Below are 23,924 nucleotides of genomic sequence, written 5' to 3' on the forward strand. Positions count from 1 at the left end.
AGACTGATTTGCAATTGTTGCATGTTTACATTGCTTACAATTTTTTTACTATTAAAAACCACTAAGATGAACATCCTCACAGCAGCCAAATATTAATCACGTCCCCATTTATTTCTCTATATACATTCCCAGAAAAATGTGTTGCTAAGTAAAAAGGGATTTTTAAAAATGTAAGGCATTTGAAACATATAGCCAACTTATCTTCCAAAAGAACATACTAACTTATAGTTCCACCAGTAGTTAGGAGAGTGTCCATTTCCCCAAACCCTTGTCACACAGATTTTTTTTCAAATTCTGCTAAGTGCTAGAAAAAAATATCATCTTAAGTTCTTACTTTTAGTAAAGTTGAACTTTTTTCACATTTATTAGAAAATTATATTTCCCTTATGAATTGGTGTTCATGTTCCTTAATGATGTTACAATAGCAGTATTTTTATTATTGAGTTGCAAAATTGCTCCCTTTTCGGGGGGGGGTCAGGGGGGTTGGCCAGTCTGGGGATCTGAACCCTTGACCTTGGTGTTATAGCACCACACTCTAGCCAACTGAGACAACCAGCCAGCCCTCAAATTTCTTTATAACAAGGATAATAATATAACTCAGTTTTTCAAATATAGTATTTGCACATATTTTTCCATACATACTTCTACCTTTTAATGTGGTTTATACGTTTTCTTACTATATCAAAATTTTAATTCTTATATTACCAAATCCATTTTCCCCTTATAAATTTACCTTGACTGATGAGGCTTTTTAAAGTAAAACTGGTTCAATGACGTCTACATTTCACAGGAATTATATGAGAAAAATACATATAAAAATATTTTTAAAAATACAAAAGACTACTGGAAAGTCAGTCAAACTTTTAAAATAAGTTGAGCATCTCATACATTTGAAAAATTTGGGGTAAAAGCCATATACTGAAGATATTTTCTTCAGTCTACAGAAGATATTTAATGCACATATGGATTAAAAACCCCAGTGGGGCTTACTGCTATAAGCCAGTGGTCCACCTGAAGGGATTTAAGGAATAGAGTGAGATGATTAGAAAGGAGTTTCAGAAAGATCTCTGAGATGACTAGGTTCCCCAACTCTTGGATTTTCATAAAAAATAAAATGGGTGATCAGCTTTTTGTTTTTGTTAATCAGATCACTTAAAAAAGTATAATAATTTCATGAAAGGATATTTTAATATAAAAAACATAGAAAGAAAATGATCTTGGGGAAAAAAACAAGTAATTTTGAATTGAGTAGGTTTACCTTAATGAAAAATTCAATACTTTGACTTTACTTGGATCATTTCTGCCTCAAAGTGTTATCTGTTAAAATTTTTTGTATCGGAGAATCATTGGTAAAGAGAATCCCAGAATATTAAGAATGGAGGATGTGAAGGCGTTCTGGCTGTGACATCTGTCACTTCACTGACTGCCAGGGTTGATTCAGCTGATCTGGCTGGCTAGGTGGCTGTACCCTTCCTCCCTCATGGCTCCATTTGCGTCCCTCCTGAAGCTGTGTGTTCCACTGAAGAGGACGACCTTCCCTGATAGAGGAGAGGACCATTCTTCGGTCAAAAGTACACAAGTAGCTACAATCCCCTGCTAAAATCTCCAAACAAGCTCTCAATAATGTAGACTAGGAAACCAGTTAAAGAACCTAGGAAATTTTTATCCTAAAATAAGTAGATGCAGAAAATGTAAAGTGTTAGACAAGTCCTTGGAGATGTGGCCTAGTCCTCTCTAACTAAAACTCAGCGTATCCTACTAAGTTAATAATTGTAAAATATTTATAACTCAACAGTCACTAATAAATAGGAGACATTTCACACACACTGGATCTCTGAATCACAGAACTTCTCCAAATGTCCCCATCAAACCCCAACATATGACTATAACACCTCTGGATAAACTGACATTTTGATAAATCAAGGTCTTCATTATTAGAGGATAATTGGTAAAGGAAAGAATTTGAGAGTGAAGTCTCTTAAAAGAGTACCAACATTTCACTGTATAAGTGAAAGTGTTGTTGAGTATCTTTAAAAAAATTAAACTGAAAATCATGAAAATAAACTTTTTTCCCATTTATTTAACTCTATGCAAATTCATAGAGCAAGAATGGATTAAATGTTGGGTTTTTCCATATCCTTCCAAAAAAATTATGATAGCATAACATGATATCCTCACTTCATATCTGAGTTTTGTACTACAATAAAAAAGGCCATTTCTGTATAAATAATCAAGGGTTTTATCAATTTTCCCAAGAGCCTTTCCTTAGTTCCTGTGAGATATTCACATAGTTCTTTGAAGTGTCTATCATGTCATCATTTCTGTCATTTTCTTTTCTCTAATTGATAACTAGTCTAACTCTATCACCTCTTCATTTGCCAATTGTTTTTTCATGTAACTCGATCAGTTTCCTAACATCATTTTCAGGGCTTCAAGAAATTCTACATCCTCTGCAAGATGAGAAATTTCATGTTCTCACTGATTGCAAAATATTTCTTGAAATATAACAATTAGCAAAAGACCAATAAAGACAGTGGGAGGGAGAAATAGATCCTGGGATACTTAAATGGATACTAACTTTTGAACTGTCATATCAGTAAGTAAATATTCTTATGATGACCTTGGGGCTTCTCTCTCCAACCTCGTAATTGGGGATGAGGGGGATGTGGATTATTAAATGGACTCTCCAATCCACATACAGAGTCCTCATGATTGAGAAATACATCTGTATAATAACTATAAGTATTTAAATTATATACTTTTCCCAAAATATGAACAGAAAATATTCTCCACAATTATCAATGTTTTTATTTTACAAGATAAGCAAACCATAAAACTAAGAAATGAACTAGAAGACATTTTCAAGTATGTGCAAAATGACCACCTAGAACCAAACCAGAAAATGAACGTCCACATCTTTAAGCAATAGAGTGAGGTGGTCTAATGAAACTGAGTATGAATTCCATCTCTACCACTTACTATATATAAGACCTTACTCAAGTCTCTTTATCTGAGTTGCAATTTCTTCATATCTGTCTCACATTGGGATACTGTGAGGCTTAAACAATATAACGTATGAAAAATGCTTCACAGAAGGTTTGGCACATACTAAGCATGCAAAATACGGAAGTTAGTATCATTAACAAGTAATGCACACTTAAATTCATGCACCTGAACACCCTTCATATCCTCACTCAAAACTTTTATATGTACTTTTAAACAAGCTTCAAAATCCGTTTCTGTAATCAACAGATCAGAAGAAGCAGATTCAAATTTGTAGATGTGCGGTGCTAATGCAGGCATACCGACAGCAGCAAATGAAAGCTGACACTGATAAAGAACACAAATTCTAACAGCAGATTAGTCAAAGGTCATTTTGAGTAAGGGCAAACAAGTTGACACAAGTTTTTTCTTTTAGAGATAAGAAAAATTTAAATTGTAAAATATTAAAAACATAGAGAAAATTATGAAGAATGTAACAAACACCTGTGATACCCACCACCCAGCTTTATCAAATTTTAACATTTTGTTATCTTTCAGATATTTTCTAAACATTACAAACACAGTTGAAGTACATCATGTATCCCTCCCCAATCCCATTCCCTTCCCTCCCTCCCTCTCCAGAGGGAACCACTATCCAAAATTTGTTGTCATTCCCCATACAAGTTTTTAATACCACAAATCCATACGTTTGTAGCCATAAACAATTTACAGTATCATTTTGCATTCAATTTATTCTGTAAATATTTAGTGAGCACCCACTATGTGGTAGGCACAGTTCTAGGTGCTGGAAGAGAGCAGAGAAGAAATAAATACATGCCCTCATCAAGCTTATGTTTGTAAAGTTTTCAAACTTTATATAAATGGTATCACACTGGATAGCTTCTTCTACAATTTGCTTTTCTGCCTTGACCTTAACTTTCTCAGATGTATATCAGATGCTGATGCTTTTAGTTCATTCATTTTAACTGATGTATAGTATTCCATTGCATGAGTATACCAGAATTTATCTATTTTCCTTTTGATGAACATTAATGTTGTTTCCAACTTCTCTTTATTACTAACAATGCTATAATGAACCTTCTTTATACATCCCTTTGCTAAGATGTGCATCAATTTCTTAAAAAATATATGGATCTTTTACTTTATCAGATATTGCTAAACTGCTCTTCAAAACAATTTCACCAATTTATACTCCATCAATATTAATTAAGAATTCCTACTTCTTAACATCTCTGCTAATACTTGGTATTTCTTCATTGTTACTTCCATTTGCACTTCCATGATAACTAGTAAGCTTGAAAATCTTTCCCTATCTATTGCTCATTGTAGTTTCTCTTACATGATTCTGGATACTAATCTTTTTTGGTTAAATGCACTGAAAATATCTTTTCCCATCAGCCTATAATTTACCTTCCCACACTGTTACTGTCTTTGATTATAATTTAAATTTAAAATTTTTATGCAGTGGAACTTAATATTTAATGCTTTTTAAACCAAGTTTTATGAAAACCTCTGTTGGTATTTTAACAAAAACTGTACAGAATTTACATACCAATTTGGGAAGAACTGACTTCTTTATGATACTGGAGTTTTCTCCTCCAGAGATTTGCATTTGTTTTTGCAGGTATCTGATATCACTTCCAACCTGGATTCAACTTAAAATTGTTGGCTGGAGGTTTTGAATCATATGGGAGTGTGAATTTAGGCCCCATATACGCATGAATGCTGGCCTATGGTTAGATATTCACAGAGGAGATTTTCTGACACTCCTCTACCCAATGTCACAGTCTAGATGAACATGGTGGTTTATTTCTACACCATCTTTATGCTGAAAGGAGCCTTCTGGAGTCCTAACCTTATGTAGAGTCTTTTATTAGACTCCTCACCTTAACTGGCCCTAGAATTAACTATCCTATCGCCTGTATTCCTCATACATGTCAAAACAGAAGCCCAAGGTGAGCAGCATTTGGCAGATACCTCTAGGGTAAAGCCAGCTGAATATGTGTTTACTTCTTTGCATTCCTGCTTCCATTTCACTTTTGGCCCAAGGATTCCTTCCTCTCTTATAAGCTCAACTATTAAGAAAAAAAAAAAATATATATATATATATGTTTGTGTGTGTGTGTGTAAATATATGAGGGTACTTCAAAAAGTTCATGGAAAAACAATTAAAATACAATATGAATCTTTCCATGAACTTTTTGAAGTATCTTCATATATATATATACAAACACACACATACATACATAAAACATTTCATCTAGCATTTGTTTTTAATAGAAAGATTGCAGATTGTTCAGGATATTTTAAAATCTTCTACAGCTTTATTTTTATCATCTTGATTTACTAGTTTTAGACAGAACTATATCAAAGTCTCTCACTATGATTGCAGACTTGTAATTCTCTAAAATTCTGTTCTTGCTTTGTGCATCAAGGCTACGTGTAAGATGCACATAAGTTTGTGACTATTATATCTTCTTGATAGATTTTTCCTTTTTTAAATATGTATTGTTGCATTTTATTCTTATTAAAGCCTTTGGTTTTATATTTGTCCAATACTGATAATCTCCACTGGTTTTCCTTTCCCATTTCTTTTTTTTTTTTTTTTTTTTTAAAGACTTCCGGTAAGGGGATCTCAACCCTTGACTTGGTGTTGTTAGCACCATGCTCTCCCTCAAGTGAGCTAACCAGCCATCCCTATATAGGGATCCAAACCCGTGGCCTTGGTGTTATCAGCACCACACTCTCCCAAGTGAGCCGCGGGCTGGCCCTTCTTTTCCCATTTCCGAGTGGTTTATTTTTGGTATCTCTAAAAAGACTACATAGATAATTTTGTTTTTTATTCAAATTGATGACTCTGTGTCATTTCATAAGGAAGGTCAATCCATTTATATTTACCGTGAACTCATATATTCGGAACTCTTTCTACTTCTTGTTTTCTATTTATCATATTTATCATGACACCAAGATCAAGGGTCCAGATCCCCATACCTACCCCCACCCCCCAAAAATTAATTTCACCTCTTTCTTTTTTCTTTCTTAATGTGACTACTATAAAATTTAAAACTATATATGTGGCTAGTATTACATTTCTATTGGATAGTGCTATCTAGAGTTTTAGTTTTAACTTTGTCTTAAATGTGCCCTCCTAAAAAACCCTAAATTATTTTCCTTCTGCTATTGATAACATTTAACATTTTACTTAGTTAAAATTCTTCAGTCTAGATTAACAGTTTACCTGGATATAATATGGTATTGAATGTTATTTTGCCTTAATATTGAAGAAATTAATATTATCCCATTTTCTCCTGGTATCAATTGTTGCTGCTGGGAAAGCTTCTGTGAGTTTAATTATCATAACTCTGTACTTGATCTGCCTTCTAACTTTGGTGGCTTTTAAGATTTTCTCTTGATCTTTGATATTCTAGAGTTTTACCACAACATGTATAGATGTAGATTTATCTGTATTTAACCTGTTTGACACTCTAAAGTTCACTTTTGATTTGAGGACTCAGGCCCTTCTTCAATGCTAATAATTCTCAGCCATCATATCTTCAAAAATGAATTCTCTACCAATCTCTGCATTTTTGTTTTCTGCACCTTTTAATATATGTTGGAATCTCCCAATTAGTCCTGTCTTTTAACTGCTCTTTCATATTTTATCTTTCTTCTGTGTACTGGGTGAATTTTTTAGTACTATCTTCCAATTCACTAATTAAAAGTGTAAAGGGTAAAGTTTATCCTACTTATCGAGTTCTTAATATACCAACTACACTTTTAATTTCCAAGAGTTCTAGTTGGTTCTTTACTACATTAACCTGTTTTTATTTCACTTCTTTTGTTTCATAATTTTTGAACACTCTTTAATTGGAAAATATCCCTAATTTGTTTCTTTGAGCATCCTAAAAATGTTTAAAAGTGCCTGCCAATCAATGGAATACTATGCAGCCATTAAAAAGAATAAGACTGCCCCATGGGTACTAATATGGAATGATCTCTAAATATGTTATAAGTGAAACGGGCAGGGTATATAATAGTCTGTGTAGAATGCTACCATTTATATAAAAGTGTATGTATGTGTGTGTGTATGTATATGTTTATACATGCATAAACTACCTCAGACAGGATAGCAAGAAATTGGTAGTAGTGGTTGCCTCTGGGGAGGGAAACTGGGTGGCTAGGCGACAGAGGTGGAGATAGACTTACTTTTCACTGTTTACCCTTTTGTACCTTTGAATTTGTACCACGTGCATGTATTACCTAGTCAAAAAAAAATAAATAATTTATTTTTTAAAATAATGCCTTTGTTGGACTACTCCATAAAACTAATTTTATCCAGAGAAAATGACTGTTCTGGTGGTTGATTTTGTTATGATGTTAATATTAGATGCCCTCATGAATTTTGGTTAAAGGCTAATTCTGAGCAGAAAAAGTTTATAATTTTTTCTCTCTTTCCCTATTTAATGGTTTTAGAGATGACCCCACTTGGCCATCTGGTTGCAGTCCACAACCAGGCCTTATATAACGACATTTCAGGGGTCCAGTTTCATGATAATGTTGAAAATATCACAGATATACATTCAGTCACTGACTCCGTAAGCAGCTTCTTTAAATTCTTATTGATGAAGTTGTGTCTTTTTTTTTTTTTTGAGGCTGTGTCTTTATCAGCTAAAACCCATAGCCCCAGGTAACAAATAACTTTTTGCTATTTTCAGCCTTTCACAAATGAGGCAGACATTTCAACCAAAACTCTGGCTTCACTTAGTGATTCTGGCTCTGGTTCCTGCCTCACATGAAGCACTTTAACACTTTTTAATCCTTTTAACTGACAGGAACAAAACTAATAGATGTCAGTGCTAGACCGAAAACCCCTGCAGAGGCCTGTGTTTTCAGCCCCACTCACAGCTTTGTGTTCGTGTTCCATTTCTGGCCCACAAAGATGTTTATGTTGTTCCTGAACTTGGCTGTATTTTTTGTGCTATTTAATTTAACTATTGTTCTATGGGTTTGGAGCATAGGGGTTATGTCAAAACTCATACGTTATCTTGACTAGAAGAAATTTTTACATCTCTTTTTTTAGAATGTTAAAAATAATAATTATAAAAGTAATATAATCTCATTATATAAAGTTTAGAAAACAGAAAATTACTCATAATCCATCCACTCTAACTACTACTAGCATTTAAAAATATTTCCTTTTAACCTTCTTCATTTCATATGTGTACAATTTTTATCACAATTTTAACCTATATTATCCCAAGCATTTTCCTATGCTATGTAGTCTCTATAGCCATCATTTTAATCATCGCATATTAATCCACCAAACTGTACAATTGTAATTTACTTCCCCCATTACTGAGAATTTAAGTTGCTTTCAACACTGCTACAAGGAATTTTTCTGTGCACGTGTTTTCTCCTCTCAATAGTTCGGATTTGGTGGGTGATAGAGTGACAGTGAGAGATGCTATGCAATGCAATTGCCATAAATCTACACCTATCATTGGCACAAAGGCATTACAAAGACTAGCATAATATAGCTGAGGTTCATAATGATGATGACCCTGATATATGAAGAGAAAAGATAAAATCATATGAAAGTAAAAAATGAATTTCAGAAAGATTCCAATCCAAAATGGTTAATGGTAAGTTTTGTAATTAAAGGAGTAAGTTTTATAAGGAATTAGATTCACAATTCACAAATGTGGACCATCTAGCACTGCTGGACAAGGCATTATACATTTTGACCAACTTCCAAAACAGAATATTTTGGGCCACACTAATAAAGTTCACCTTTTCACTATAATACTAACCTGATATTATTTACACAGTCTTCATGAGCTTCAGAAAGTGTTTTTATGTGCTTTGAAGATATAGGGTCAAAAAGCAGAACTTCAGTCTGTTCACAAGCAACTGTCAGCACTGACCTGAAAGCAAATGACACATTTCTCTTGTTTAGTTTTCTAGCATTCTCTGGTTATCGATATTCACTTATTTATAATTACACAAGCTATAGATGAATAACTTTTTTGCCCATGTTAGTAGTGAATATTTAAAAATTGGTACTATCCACCATTGGCAAGAGTAGCAGGATATGGTACTCTTACACATTATGTTAAGTATAAACTGGTACAGCTTATGTTTGGAGAGTACCTCTAATGTACCTATCAAAATTTTAAATGTGCATACCTTTTGACTCAGAAATTTTTTCTGGGAATTTAATCTACAAAAACAATTATTTATAAATACAAAGAAACATATTTAAAGATATGTTTCACTGTAAAAAGTAGAAATGAAAGTAAACTACATGCATATGAAAGAAGGAAAGATTGATTATGCCATGGTACACAGTATTATGGAATACTATGCAGAAGTTGAAAAGCCAGGGGTGGCTTTATATGAATATGAAAGAACACCAAAACCTATTTTTAAATGAGAAAAGCTAGTTGCAGAAAAAAATGTATAGATGAGACAACTTGGGGGAAAATCATATACAACCAAATTATATATTTCTTCATCTTTCTATAAAATGTACTGTAAAAGTTCTGGTGTACACCTTACCAGACCAGTTAGACACAGCAAAACTTTTCAATCCTTTGAAAAGTTCAGTCCTTTATGGTTTGTCTCTCATTTCATGCCTTCCCTATTGCAAAGTTTTATTTGTTAAAACCTTTTACAAACCCCATTTTGATTTGTGAAAATCTATTGTCTTTGATTTTGATTAAGTCTCAGTTTTCTGTGGGCACTGCTCTTTCAGATTCAGAGCTAGCAAATGAAATCCTGAGTCTTTAAAACTTCAGGTCTTCCCAATTTACAGTTCCAATAACAAATGGAATTTCACACATGTAAGATGAAAGTGCATAAGACAGAATTTTAAAATAGTCAATATTCAGAACAAACTTTTTAGATTAAGTAGGAAATGGAAAAAATCTACTATATTAAAATCTTGGGCTGGCCAGTTAGCTCACTTAGTTAGAGCATGGTGCTAACGATACCAAGGTCAAGAGTTTGGATCCCCATACCAGCCAGCTGCCACCCCCCTGCCCCCAATTAGAACCTTTTCCATATTTAGTAATCATGGGATTGTCCTTTAAACTGGCTGGTTAGCTCCGTTGGTTAGAATGCAGCCTTATAACACCAAGGTCATGGGTTTGGATCCCTGTACAGAACAGCCACCAAAAAAAAAAAAAAAAGGTATCAGCATAAACTCTAAAGATATCTGAACTTCAAAATTTAATAATATCTGAAGGATTTTTATGCTAGTGGATCGTCAGGAGTAAAATTATTCAAATTAACATCTGTCCCAATATCAAAGCCTACCTTTTTCTCATTGGTTTATAATGCCATCACATACAAATTTTGTTTTGGGATTCTACATTATATTCTATGTAACACCACACTGTTTTAATTTCTGTAAGATTTACAGTATATCTGCTATGTGGCAAAGCAAGACCTCCCCATTGCTTTATAAATATTTTCTTTTTGGTTAATACCATGCTTTATCTTCAAATGAATTTCATATATATCATGTCAGGTCCTACTAAAAAATCTTGTTGTGATTTTTACTGGGATGCACTGACTTTACAGATTAATTGGTATAGAATTTATATCATACAATATTGAGTCATTTCATACAATAATATGCATACTTTCCCACATATTCAAAATTTTCTCAGCAAGAGTAGCTTAGCTGTTCTTGGACCTTTGACCACCCTTATATATTTAGAATAAACTTATCAAACTATGTACATACACACACATACAAAATCCAGCTGCAAAGTTTAATGGAGATTGTACTAAATCTACAGAAAAGTTTGGATAGAATTGACATCTTTACAATATGGAGTCTTCCAATCCATGAACATGGTATATCTCTGTCTATTTAAATCTCCTGTAATTCTCTCAATAAACTTTTACAGTTTTCTCCATATGGGTCATGCCTATCTTTTGTTAGGCTTATTCCTGAGAACTTGAAATTTTTTGGTTATTTTCGTTAATTCTTTCTTTTAAATTTTGCTTTGTTATTGCTGGTGTGCAGAAGTGTAACTGATGTTTAAATAATGATTATCCATCAATCTTGGTATTTTAATACTTTATCTGTAGAGTATTTTAGGTTTTCTTTGTCAACAATCATATCATCATCTACAAATAATTCCCTTGTTCTTTTTTAATACTTTTTTCCATCTGTTTTTCTTTGCTACACTGGCTAGGACTTTCAGAACAATGTTGAATAGAAATGTTAATAGCAGGCACTCTTGTCTTGTTCCTGATCTTCAAGAATACATTCAACATTTCACCACTAAGTACAATGTTTGCTGTAGGTTGGTTTTTTGTTTGGGGGAATTTTTTTTTTTTGGTTGATTCCTATTATTGGATTAAGAAGGTTCTTTTCTACTTCAACTTTGCTAAGCTGTTTTTCTATGTTAATTGTGTAAAAAATTTTCAGCATTTATACTAACATCATAAGTTGAAAACTTTTAATACAAGAATAGAGTATGAATTCTTTCATGGCTGGCTTGTTTTACACAATATTATGTTTTGTGAGATTCATCCATGTGGTTGCTACAAGCTCTGCGTTCTCGTTACTGAGTCTTATTCCACTGTACAAACACATTATAATTTATTTATACATTCTACTGTTGGTGGACTTTGTGTTCCTTCTAATTATAGATAAAGTTGCTTTAAATTCTTGTACATGTCCTGCAACACACTTTTGTAGACATTTCTGTTGAATATATGCTAGGAGTAAAATTGAATTATAGGGTATGAGTTTGATTATTTAGAAGATAGTGACAAATAGTTTCATAAAGTGGTTAAATTGTACTCATCTTTATTCCTTTTTTTTTTTATACCTTCTTTGGATATAATTTGCTATTCTGTTTCAAACTTCTTGAGATGAATCTTTAGGTAGCTTACTGACTTTCAGCCTTTCTTCTTTTCTAATATATGCATTTTGTGCCACAGATTCTTTATACATGGCTTGAGCTACAATGCAAAAATTTTGATATACAGTGTTTTCATCATTCAGTTTCAAATATTTTATAACATACTGTGATTTCTTCTTTGACCCACAGGTTATTTTAAAGGGTATTTCCAAACATAAGGAGATTTTCCAGACATTTATTTCTAGTTTAACTGCACTCTGCTCAATCTGAATCCTTGGAAATTGTATGAGATTTGCTTTTTGTGTTGTCTGATATTAACAAAGCACACCAATTTTCATTTAGTTAATGCTAGCAATGGTATGCCTTGACATCTTTTCACTTTAAAACTTTCTGTATCCTTACATATCAGCTAAGTTTTCTGTAAGCAGTTTTTAAAAAATCTGATCTGACAATGTTCATCTTAATTGATTTATATTTAACGTAATTACTAATTTAAATTGTCTTAAAATTTGCTTTCCATTTGTCCTGTGTCCCTTTTCATTTCCTTTCTTGCTTTTAAAATGTATTTTTACTATTCATACCTGCCCCTATATTACTTACTATGTAAAATATACATTCTTTTATTATTCTTTTAGTGGATACCTAAAGAGCTTACTACATGCATCAACTTTCCAAAGTGAAGTACAAATTATTACTTCTGTCACTTCCTGGATGGTACAAAAACCATCTCCCCTTAGCCCATCTTGTCTAATACTTAATTTTTTAAGTATACTTTAAATATATATATATAAATCTCTTGATCCAATAAAATTCTTATTGTATTATAATATTCATATTGATTTATATGCATATTTACTTTTTCTGTTCTTTTCATTCCTTCCTGCACCTCTGATCCTCCATCTAAGATAATTTTCCTTCCCCCTAAAAAATTACTTTAGTTCTGGTGGTGAATTCTCTCAATATTTATGTCTGAAAATGTCTTTGTCTTTAATTCTTGATGAATTTGGGTATAAAATACTAGGTAGGCAATTGTTTTCTTTCAGCACTTTGAAGATAGCCTCTATTGCCTCATGACTTCAACTGCTTGTTATAAACTTAGCTTTCCTTTTGTGCTTCCTTTGAAAGTAATCCATCTCTTTCCTGTAGCTGCTTTTAAGATTTTTTTTTTTTCTTTTTTTAAAGATTTTCTCTTTATGTGTATTTATATGTTTTGTTTTGTTTTTAGCAGCTTTACTCTTGTACCTGAGTTTGGTTTTGTCTTTCTCTTGCTTGCAATTTATGGCCATTGTTGAATCTATGAATCTATGATGTCTTTTGCCAATTTTTAAAATTATTAGCCATTATCTCTTCAAATATTACTTCATCTCTATTCTCTTTCCCACTTCCTTCTGAAACCCCATTTACATTTCTATTAGACTTTTTTTTTTTTTTTTTAAGATGACCAGTAAGGGGATCTTAACCCTTGACTTGGTGTTGCCAGCACCACTCTCTCCCAAGTGAGCTAACCAGCCATCCCTATATAGGGACCCGAACCCATGGCCTTAGTGTTATCAGCACCACACTTTCCCAAGTGAGCCACGGCCCTCTATTAGACTTTTTTACTATGTCTTATGTTATATATCTAATTTCTGTGTACCATCTTAGTGAATCTGAGCTTTAGTCTGTATATTTTTTTCTGACCTATTCTCAAACTCACAAATCCTTCAGCTGTGTCTAGTCTGTTGTGAAATAATCCAGTGAGTTATTATTATCAATTAGTGTATTTTCCAGATCTAGTTTCCATCTGGTTATTTTCTTTATAGCTTCCAGTTCTCTGCTAAATTTCTCCATCTTGTCTTTTAATTCCTTTAACACGTTAAATATAGTTTTAATGTTGGAAACTCTTGTGGATCTATTCCTATTATGTGTTGATTCTCCTGGTTTTTCAGACAACTAATCTCCTTGCATGCCTTTTTACTCTTTATTGAGTGACCGTCACAGTACATAAAAAGTTATAGAGATAATTTAAAGCATTGGATGATATTATCTTCTTCTAGAGAAGATTCACATTTAATTATGGCAAAGAGGCAAGATTAGAAGTGCCTAAAATCTGAGATCTTTTCTTAATCTACATAGGGAATGAGATGATTTGAAGCTGGCTATTAGTCCCTATGATGACCATCTATTCCTGAATCACCCTTAGTCCTAGGGTGTATCCTTTTGGAGTTTCACCCCAAAGCCGCCTCCTTGTCAGATCCTACATTATAATTCTTGCCAACCAATCCACCCCACCCAATGAGTCCATTAGAAACTCAATTCAGTCTCTTCACTGCTGCTTTTGGAATTGACAGATGCCTCTCAGAGAAAAGTGACCTCAAATGCTGGGCTCACATCTTTGGCTTCCATCTTGTACAGATTTCGACCCTGCAATTTCTTCACTGCCCTGATATTTCTCCAAACCCCTCAAACATAAGCTTTTTATATCTTATGTTAAATATTTAATATTTTCTCTAGTTTTTCTAATTCTCAGTTGAAGGGTTGGTCCAAACCACCTCATCTGCTACTTTGGGAAAGCTACAATCTGTACCTCTTTATTTTTTTATTTTTTATTTATTTATTTATTTTTGTGACCGGTAAGGGGATCGTAACCCTTGGCTTGGTGTTGCCTGCACCGTGCTCAGCAGTGAGCGCACCAGCCATCCCCATACAGGATCTGAACCCGCCGCGGAAGCGCCACTGCGCTCCTAGCACCACTGCGCTCCTAGCACCACACTCTCCCAAGTGAGCACGGGGTCGGCCCACAATCTGTACCTCTTGCATCTGAACTTATGTCCCCCTTTTTACTCTGTGTATTGTTTGTGTATTCTTTTATCCATATTATGAATGTTTTTCATTTTTATAAGTCTTTACATAGACAAACTTTTCTCCCTGTTGAGTATTTCTATTGAATTTTTTTTTTTTTTTTTTTTTTTTGTGACCGGTAAGGGGATCGGAACCCTTGGCTTGGTGTCGTCCGCACCACGCTCAGCCAGTGAGCGCACCGGCCATCCCTATGTAGGATCCGAACCCGCAGCCTCAGCGCTCCCAGCGCCGCACTCTCCCGAGTGAGCCACAGGGTCGGCCCATCTATCGAATTTTTATTTCACTAATTTCTACATTTTTTTATTGTATTTCCTTCTGCTTTCTTCAAATTTACTTTATTATTACTTGCAGATAACTTTGTTATTCTCTTTCTTGAGATGGATACTTATCTCATTAACTTACCTTGTCTTCCTTTCCAGTTTACTAATTTAAAGACTGTAATTTTCCTACTAAGTACTGTTTTACTTCTATCCCACAAGTTTTGAGACATGTGCTGCTTTCATTACCATTTAGTTCTAAATATTTCTAATTTCCTTTATCATTTCTTCTTTGACTCATGATGTACATGTTTCTTTAAAACACAGGGGATTTTTCTAGTTATCTTTTTGTTATTCACTTCTAGAGATCACATTGTGGTGGGAAACTGTATACCAATCTTTTGAAATTTGTCACCTTGTAAGTGAAAATTTTGTAAATGTCTCTAGTGTGTTTTAAAAAAACAAGCACAAGGCAGCTGTTACGTGTAATTAAGTGTGATATTCAAAAAAGTTAAACACTTAATGGTAATATAAATTAACATATGAATAAAATTTTAAAACATTTTCTAAATAAACTAAGTCATATAGATTATAAAAATGCTTACCAAGTCATATTAGTTGTAGCTCAAATTGTTCACCAAATTAGTCTAATAATTTCCTAGCATTTATTAATTTTTGGAAATTATAGCCATAATCTTTCATTTGACCCAGATGGCCTTGTCTGAGAAATGAACTGACATAGGAAATTGGATAAAGCCCCTCCAAGAATTTCCACATTAAACTGACAGTCATTAAGTAACCCATAGTCTTAATAAATAAAAAATCACTCCTAACATCAACAGAATTGTTCACGGAGATGAATCCTCTTTTCAGCTTTTGCTTAAGTAAGTATATTAAACTTTTTTTAGCCCTTACAATGCTCACTGCTACTTTTATATATTCACTATGTGTTTAATTGTATTAATAAATAAATCACAAAAATAATTTATCATATTTAATTATATCAAACCTAATCCCTCAGCCCAGAGAGGTAATGTAGTACAAACGTTAAAAGCATAAACCTAGAGCGCAGCCTTATAACAAACACCAAGGTCACAGGTTCAGATTCCCATACCAGCCAGCCTCCAAAATAAATAAATAAATTAATTAATTAAAATTAAAAAATAAGACCATAAGCCAGGGTACAAATCCTCTGTGTTTAATGACTTTCCTGCTTCTCATTTCCCCCAACTAAATATGCCTGGTACAGAAAAAAAGATTTATTTGGGGTCATTTTCATTAATAAAATTAGTGTTATTAATGCCCGTGATGGGAAAGTATTCAGTGGGTTTTGACAGACCTATCCCACTAAATAATGATGAAGTTCATCAGGAATGATAAAATCAGGTATCTACATCCTAGGAGTTATTCATACATAAACCATCCCCAAAGGTCTCATTCATCTGCCATGGATTCTATCCTACCATAGCAGTGCACTGTGCCAAGAGAGTTAATATGTTTAGAGGATGCCTGCGGTAGTACTACTCTCATCTGACTGCTCTCTTCATCTTTCTGGATCTCCCCAGAGGCTGCAGTTCCCACAAGTGACCATTTGAGAGTAATGGGGAGAATGCCAGAGAGAGGAAGGCAGCTCTGCCTTCAGGCAAGCCAGATGGTCACCGGGCACTTGTCTATAGGTGTGCCAGGCATGAGTGAGGAGCAATTAGAATTGATGACAGCCTATATAGTTCTCCAGTGAGATGTTTGCTGACAGCCTCTTGCTGTGCCACTTTAGCTTATATACAGTGGATTACTCAGGGAAGTCCCAAGGAAGGTGCTGAAGCATTAGAATGACAGTTTACAGGCTTGGGGCAGTAACTATTCAACCACTATGGACATATACCAATATTTTAACAATTGGTACAACTGAATCAATGTGTGCCAGCAAAATATGAGACCTGAAAGTAGTATTTTATACATGTCCTTTAGAGAAAGATTTTAAGTGGTATTGCTCATATCTTGGGTATCATTCTTATGTTTGTGTCTGCCTAATTAACTGAAATGCACTAAGATGTGTATTAAAATCTTCCCCTATGACGATAAACTAGCTTTGAAGTTTTATTCTTAAAGTTGCCAAACGCTGATGTCTATATCTTAAATCTAGAAGACACATTCAAGTTCAGACACTTTCAAATCCATAGGCAGGGCTGGCTGGTTAGATCATCTGGTCAGAGCACAGCCTTGTAACACCAAGGTCAAGCGTTCAGATCCCCATGCCAGCCAGCTGCCAAAAAAAAAAAAAAAAAAAAAAAATCTGATATGTTAAATCCACAGGCAAATGCCTATTCGCGCTTCCAGATGAACTGAGCTTTTATCATTATGAAGTGACTTTCTATCTCTAGTAATTTTTTCTTTTTGCCTTAAAGCCTATTTTATTCTGATACTAATATAGTTCACCAGCTTTCTTTTATTTAGAAAGCATCTGACATACCTTTCTCTATCCTTTTACTTTTTTCCCTGTAATCTAACAATCTTTATCTTTTAATAAGAATATTTAGTACCTTTATATATATTATAACTAGTTATATTTGGATTTATTTTCAGCTATCCTTTGTGCATTTTATTTATTTTATCTTTATTTCTTTTCTTTACTGTTTTTGCTTCTTTTGGAATTTTTTTCTCATTCCATATTTTTTCCTCTACTAGTCTGGAAATTATATATTCTTTGTCTTTAATATGTATACTTATTAAAGCCTAAAGTTAATATAAAAAAGTTAATATTATAAAGCTATTACAAAGTTAATATAATTATATATATTATTATTATATATAATTCTCCTCAAAAAAACATAAACTTAGAACATCCCCTCATAACTTATATGTTATTATTGTCTTTATTTTAGTTATATCTTTGTTAGCCCCAAAAGGCTTTATCGGATTTAGTTTTACATATATATTTACCACTTTCTTTGTTCTTCATTCCTTCTAGCATCTCAGACCTTCCAACTGAAAACACTTCTCTCTAAATTTAGAATTCCTTAATAAAGGAGTTGAGTTGTCTGCTGGCAAACTCACTCAGCTTTGTCTGAATATGTTTTTATTTCATCTTTGTTTTTGACAAGGACAAAGAACCCATCTTTGCTGGGTATGAACATCTAGATTGAGGACTTTTCCAGCATTTTAAAAATAATTACCACTGTCTCTTGATTTATACTATTACTGATGACCAATTGGTTATCACTCTCATAGTTACTTCTTTGAAGGTCTCTTTTCTCTATCTTTTAAGACTTTATATTTGATGTCCTAGTTTCACTATAATACGTTTAGGGAGGATTCCCACTTGGGTTTGTTTGGCTTCTTAATTCATGGCTTGGTGACTTTCTTCAATTCTGGAAAGTTCTCGGCTATTATCTCTTAAAATCATTTTATTCCCCCATCTATTTCATATTCTTCAGGAACTCTGACAAAATATATGGTATGCTTTTTCTTTCTATGCTCCATGTTGCTAAACCTCCTTCGTGTATTCAGTCTGTGTTTCTCTGGTCTGCATTCTGGATAATTTCTTCACTTCTATTTTCCAATATACTAATTCTCTCTATAGCTGTGCCTAATGTGTTTTCATAAAGAATAGCTTGAGAAGGCCCCACATACTATTATCTAATCTATTAACATTATCAAATTTACTTTCTCGAAATGTCATCTTAGGAGGTGATGCACTTATTCTGATAATGCTGCTATTACTTAAAATACTTTTGGAATTCTTTGGAAATAACATTCTAGTCCATATATCTTTTCATTTGTTTTTTAGTGCTAAATTCATTCTAGTCTGGTCTCTATTAAATTCATAACTTTAATTATTCGATTCTAGGTCACCCCTCCTCTGTATTGAGAAGTCCTTGTAACTGGTTATGTGAAGTTAAGAATACCTAAAAATTAAGACCTTGAACTACTTTCACTCATCACCCTAACAAAGATGAAAAATGGCAATATGCAGTGATGGCAAGGCTATGAGCAGACAAGCACTTTCATGTGTGTCCATGTGTATCTGATAGGAATGAAAATTGGTATGACCTTCACAGTTGGCAATTTAACAATAGGTATCAAAAATTTTCCTAACTTCTGACTCATTATAGGAATTTATCCTAAGGACATAAATCTAAAATATCTGTTCACAGAGGTTTGATTTAAACTAATGAAAATTTTTAAATAATGTTGTAGAAATATGTTTATTAACATATAGTTCAAAATATACTGTAAGGAAAAAAGCAATCTACAAACCAGTATAATTCCATGTTTATATTAATATAAACATACACAAAGAAAAAATGTCCTTGGATATCCATTCAGTCTCTGGGATCATAAGTGACGTTTAGCTTCTTTTTTTGCTCATTTATTGCCAGGTTTTCCACAATGAGCATATATTAACTGTATAATTAAAAAGTATTAAATTTTTTTGTTTTAAATACCAGAGTATCTAACCACCTTTTACAAAAAAAGTTCTATGGGAAAATGCAGCCCAGATTCAGTCAAGAACAATGAGTAATATATCCCTCATTCTAATGGCCCTGGCAATTCGAATTCCTTTTTTATAACTCATTCTATTCTTCCTACCCTATATCTGAAATCCCACCTCCAAAGAATAGTAACTGCTACTTCCGAAGTCCTGAAACTACAGGGAGGAGGCTGGGAGAAGAGGGGCCAAGATATGGAGAAAAGAGGAACTGAATGTTTATGAAGAACAGACTCTTGGTATTTTGGAGGAGCTTTAGGAATAGGGCTTTGTTAGAGGGAGAAGAGGATGTTCCATGAATAAACTTCAGCAAAATAATTTATCTTCTCACCAATATTCTGCCTTACTCGAGCATACATCCTTTGCTACAAGCTCCACTCAACTGCTGTAAGGAGAAACTCCATAGATCCCAGCACCAAGTAGGATTAGGAAAAAGTATTTGCATCAGTGAAATGGAATAGGACCTATGTGCTCACAGTGATTCGTGATTCTGTTCTTTTGCCCCTTCCTTAGCATATGGTAGGTCTTTCTTTGGTAACATTTTTTGCTTCGTTAACCTATCATTTCTCAGCTTCTCTAACATGACACGCTGCCCCTCTCCTTTCATAGATCCTCTGACATACCAGTCTCCATCTGAAATACTTCTATCACCTCCCCAACCCTCTTTTTTTTCCCCCATTGTTTTTGCTTTTGGTGGCTGGCCAGTACAGGGATCTGAACCCTTGACCTTGGTGTTTTAACAGGGCACTCTAACTGAGCTGACCATCCAGCCCTCCCAATCCTATCTTGACTAATTTATCTCCTATTCATTTTTCTGATATTGGTTCAAGTGTCACTTCCTCAGGGAAACACCCTAGTATAAAATAGGTTCCTTCGAGCCTTTCTCTGAATTCGTAAATATACATTATGCATTATTTAGTATGGTTATCTAATATCTAGTTGAACTGATAGATACCAAGCTCAATGAAAGCAGTGCCATTAGCTGGTTTTGCTCACCACTGTTACCCCTGCATTTGGAACACAGCAAGTGCTCAACAAATATTTGCTGAATGAAGGAATGAATGAATGAAGCAAATAACTAGCAACCCAGAGGCCTTGATGGGGTAAGAATTGTATTAATGATGTCATCTCATGGTGGAACTGGGTTCAAATTTTTTCCTTTGATTGCTGTTAAACTTCCGTACTCACAAGACAAAGTTTTAAATATATATGTTATTTTGAAAATTCCCCATAGCCCAAAGTAAACCAAGGCCAAATATGAAATATTAACCAGCCTAGAAAAAGGCTGGATACCCTTAACAGAAGCATGTAGTCTAAATTGGGAACTTCACAAATGGCCTAAATCTTGAGAGATGCCTCCCAGCAGTGTCTTAGTAACTTCCTTGAGCAAAGGAACACACACTTGTTCTCTCATGGCAAGTTCAGGTACAAGGTACAGGGAACCCGCAGGTCCCCGACCCCTGACACAAGTTTATAAGCTGAGAAAAACGCAAGGCTAGGATGACAGAGGGGGAAATGGGCATTTGTTCAAAATGTATTTACTGAGCACCTACTGTATACGAGAAAGCCCTAGTTTGGGGCTGGCTCTTATAGACTTAATGTGTGGCGTTAGGCATGTCTCCTTCACAGAGCCTCCAAGTCCTGAAAGTGAGCAAATTTGGCCCGGGCTTTCCTACTTCAAAGGGCCGGGATAGGGGCTCCAGCAGCGACAGTGCGCTTCAGAAAGTGCCAGAGGGCATGAAGGCCAGCGTACCCAACCAGACTCGAAAACTCCGGCCCGAGCTAGTTAGCGAGCCCTGGGCGGCCGTCCACGGGTAGCAGAGCTGGGCGGAGGCGGGTACCCGCCCTCCAGGGGGGCCGCGCTTACCCGTCCGGCGAGTACTCGAGGTTGAAGACTGCACCGTGGGTGCGGGTGCTGAGGTACACTGAGTCCGCGGGGTGGATGGAACCATAAAGGTTAGTCATGGTGCGGAAATTGTCCCGCACCGGGTCCACGAACAGCCCGCGGCCCAGGCTGCGCTCTCTCAGCCACCCGAACAGCCTGGCGCCAGGGCCGCCCAGGCCCCCGCTGAGGCCATACCGGCCCCGACTTCCGGCCCTGCAGTCCTGGCCGGGCCGCCGGCGCGGGGAGGAGGGCGGTGACGGCTCTCCCTGGGCGGAGGCAGCCGAGGACTTCGGAGCTCCAGGCGGCCCGAGCTCTCCGACGCGCGCGGCCGGGGGCAGCGAGGGGGCGCCGGGTCGGCGAGGGTTCCGGGCGGCCGGCGGGGGAGGGGCTGCATCAGCCCTGGGCTGTGGCGTGGGGGACGGGGGAGAGGGCGGCCCAACAGTTGCCGCCTGTCCCCTGCGGGTCGTCGGCTCCTCAGCCCCGGCTGCCCCTTCCCCTCCAGGGCTATGGGGCCCGAAGGGAAACATGACCAACGCCCCCGCCCCCTGCTAGGGCTGCTGCCCAGCCGACCGACACCTCGGCACTCCCGCTCCAGCCGCCACTTCCGGCGTGCTGCGGCCTAACCCCGCCGGCTGGGAAACCCGCGCCTCCCCGCAGCCGCCATCCGCCGGGGACCGGGAAAGCGGGGACACAGCGCGGCTGGGGTGCTGCAGCCCCGGGGAACGGTGGTTGGGAGCAACTATCTGTATGTGCGAGACCATAAGAGGCAGAATTAGCACTGGGCACCGCCGGCTGAGAGTCGGTCTGTGGTTGTCAGTGGCCGCTGGCTGTGTGCCTGGGGATGACCGTCCTGACCAGTCAGTCGTAGGAGGTTGGGTACGATTATGTGCTATTGTCCCCACTTTATACTGAGATTATCAGCAAGGGGAAGAAATTATCGTATTTATGTGCCGGTCACACATAGTAAGTGGGCATGGCATACTGTCTACTCAGCCTGGAAACCTAACTCAGGTTAAAAACTTTTGCACTAAAAGTCCCTAGTCTGTACAGTGCCAGGTTTGTACAATCCCATAAAGGGGCATACTGGTGCCTTGAATATCTGCCAACTCCCAGCTACTGCCCAGTAGGTCAAGTCTTTGTCATGGCCAAAGCCTTCCTCTCTGCAGGAGGAAGCGCGTATCCAGCCAGGAGTAACTGAGGGGAGCTGGGGACCTGAGTCAAATCAACCTCACAAGCATCAGAGCCCAGGGTCGGTCCAGCTTACCTGCGCCAGGTAGGGCGTGGAGGCCACCACAGATGTGATGCTTTCAACACTGCTGTGGAGGATAAATACGTAGTACATTTTTGCAGAAAAGGGTTACAGGAACTTCTTTCTTTTTTTGCAGAAAGAAGCAGAGCCCTCAATAACGGAGAGCTTGAGGTAAAGGAGAGGTAGATATAAAAACCTACAACTCCTTTAGGGCTTGATCAAGAGCTGTGTTGTAGAAAACTCACATTTGGTGACTCGGGATAAATCTGGAGGAAGATCTCTCCTGTGAGGACAGATCTGAAGGATCTCTTGGGGAAGTAAATGTGATTCAGAGGCTGGACATTCAGCAAGTCCTCCCAACAAGAAGGTTAGTTGTTATTCAGCTCTTCTCATCCATAGGCTGAGTGAGAAAAGGGCAAGAAGCAGTCGTGCTGAGTTAGAAGACCAAGTCAGTCATTCTTCTGGAGATATCCCCTGTGTTCCCCCAACAGAGAAGAAGGGGTGGAGGTCTGTTTTATGATTAACAAACAGTTTCCCTTAAGAACACACAACTAATGGCTGCAACAGAAGTAGAGGCCCTCTGCTTGACTCCCTGCCCCTTCACACCTCAAGTTATGGCCAATGGCTAAAATTTTATGGTCTGAAAAACCTTGATCATGATACATTTATCAATGTTATTATTACCACTTTAAGTAAGAAAAATCAAAATCAATTTTAAAAGGTTACGTATTGCAAGCTAGTTGAGGTCCAGTTTCAACAAACAAATACAAGCTCTGCAATAAGAGTTTGTGCTGGCTCAAAATAATCAGATTTCACAGTTCAGGCAATTCATAATTAACATACTATAGCTTTAAAGCTGATTAAGAACTGTTCACCGACAATTTAGAGAATCTAGAGAAACCAAATGGGAGCAAACACATTTTTTAGGTTTACATGTGACTCTATTGGGTCAGATAATAAGAATGATCCTTGAAAAGTTAAGATAGCCACAAACTTAAGGCAGTGGTAGTTGTAACACATGGAATAAGTCATTTAGTAATGACAGTTTTTTTCTAAATGTTCCCACTTAACATGTGAGTGCTCACTTATTGCAAATAGTTTTTACTAAATCCCAAAATAAGAATAAATTACATAAGGACTAAAATTCTGTTGAAATTACCATGATTTTACAACTGTCAGTAAAGAAAGTCACTGGTGGTTAATTAACTGAGAAGGCAATAAAGATAGAATTAAACTTTAACTGTTTTTGTTCCTGTTTACCCATTGCCTTTAACAGCCTTTAAATACAACCATCTTAATGAATTGATTTCAAATCAGT

At 36.1% G+C, this 23,924-nt stretch overlaps 1 protein-coding gene across 3 annotated transcripts in view; it reads right to left on the minus strand.

Annotated features, from left to right (window-relative positions):
* The window catches only part of DCAF10 (DDB1 and CUL4 associated factor 10), a 44,082-nt gene extending 22,145 nt beyond the window's left edge, over positions 1-21,937 (minus strand). For all 3 annotated transcript variants that reach the window (XR_010022174.1, XM_063082046.1, XM_063082045.1), the window contains exons 1-2: positions 21,340-21,937; positions 8,814-8,927 (exon numbers count right to left, since the gene is read on the minus strand). Coding sequence is in view for 2 of the 3 variants with exons in the window: in XM_063082046.1 (XP_062938116.1) it covers positions 8,814-8,927; positions 21,340-21,884 (659 nt within the window). In the remaining variant the exon portion in view is untranslated. The remainder of the gene's footprint in view (positions 1-8,813; positions 8,928-21,339) is intronic.
* Positions 21,938-23,924: the final 1,987 nt, after the last annotated feature.

The sequence above is a fragment of the Cynocephalus volans genome, chromosome 17 (assembly GCF_027409185.1).
Source record: "Cynocephalus volans isolate mCynVol1 chromosome 17, mCynVol1.pri, whole genome shotgun sequence".
NCBI lineage: Eukaryota > Metazoa > Chordata > Mammalia > Dermoptera > Cynocephalidae > Cynocephalus > Cynocephalus volans.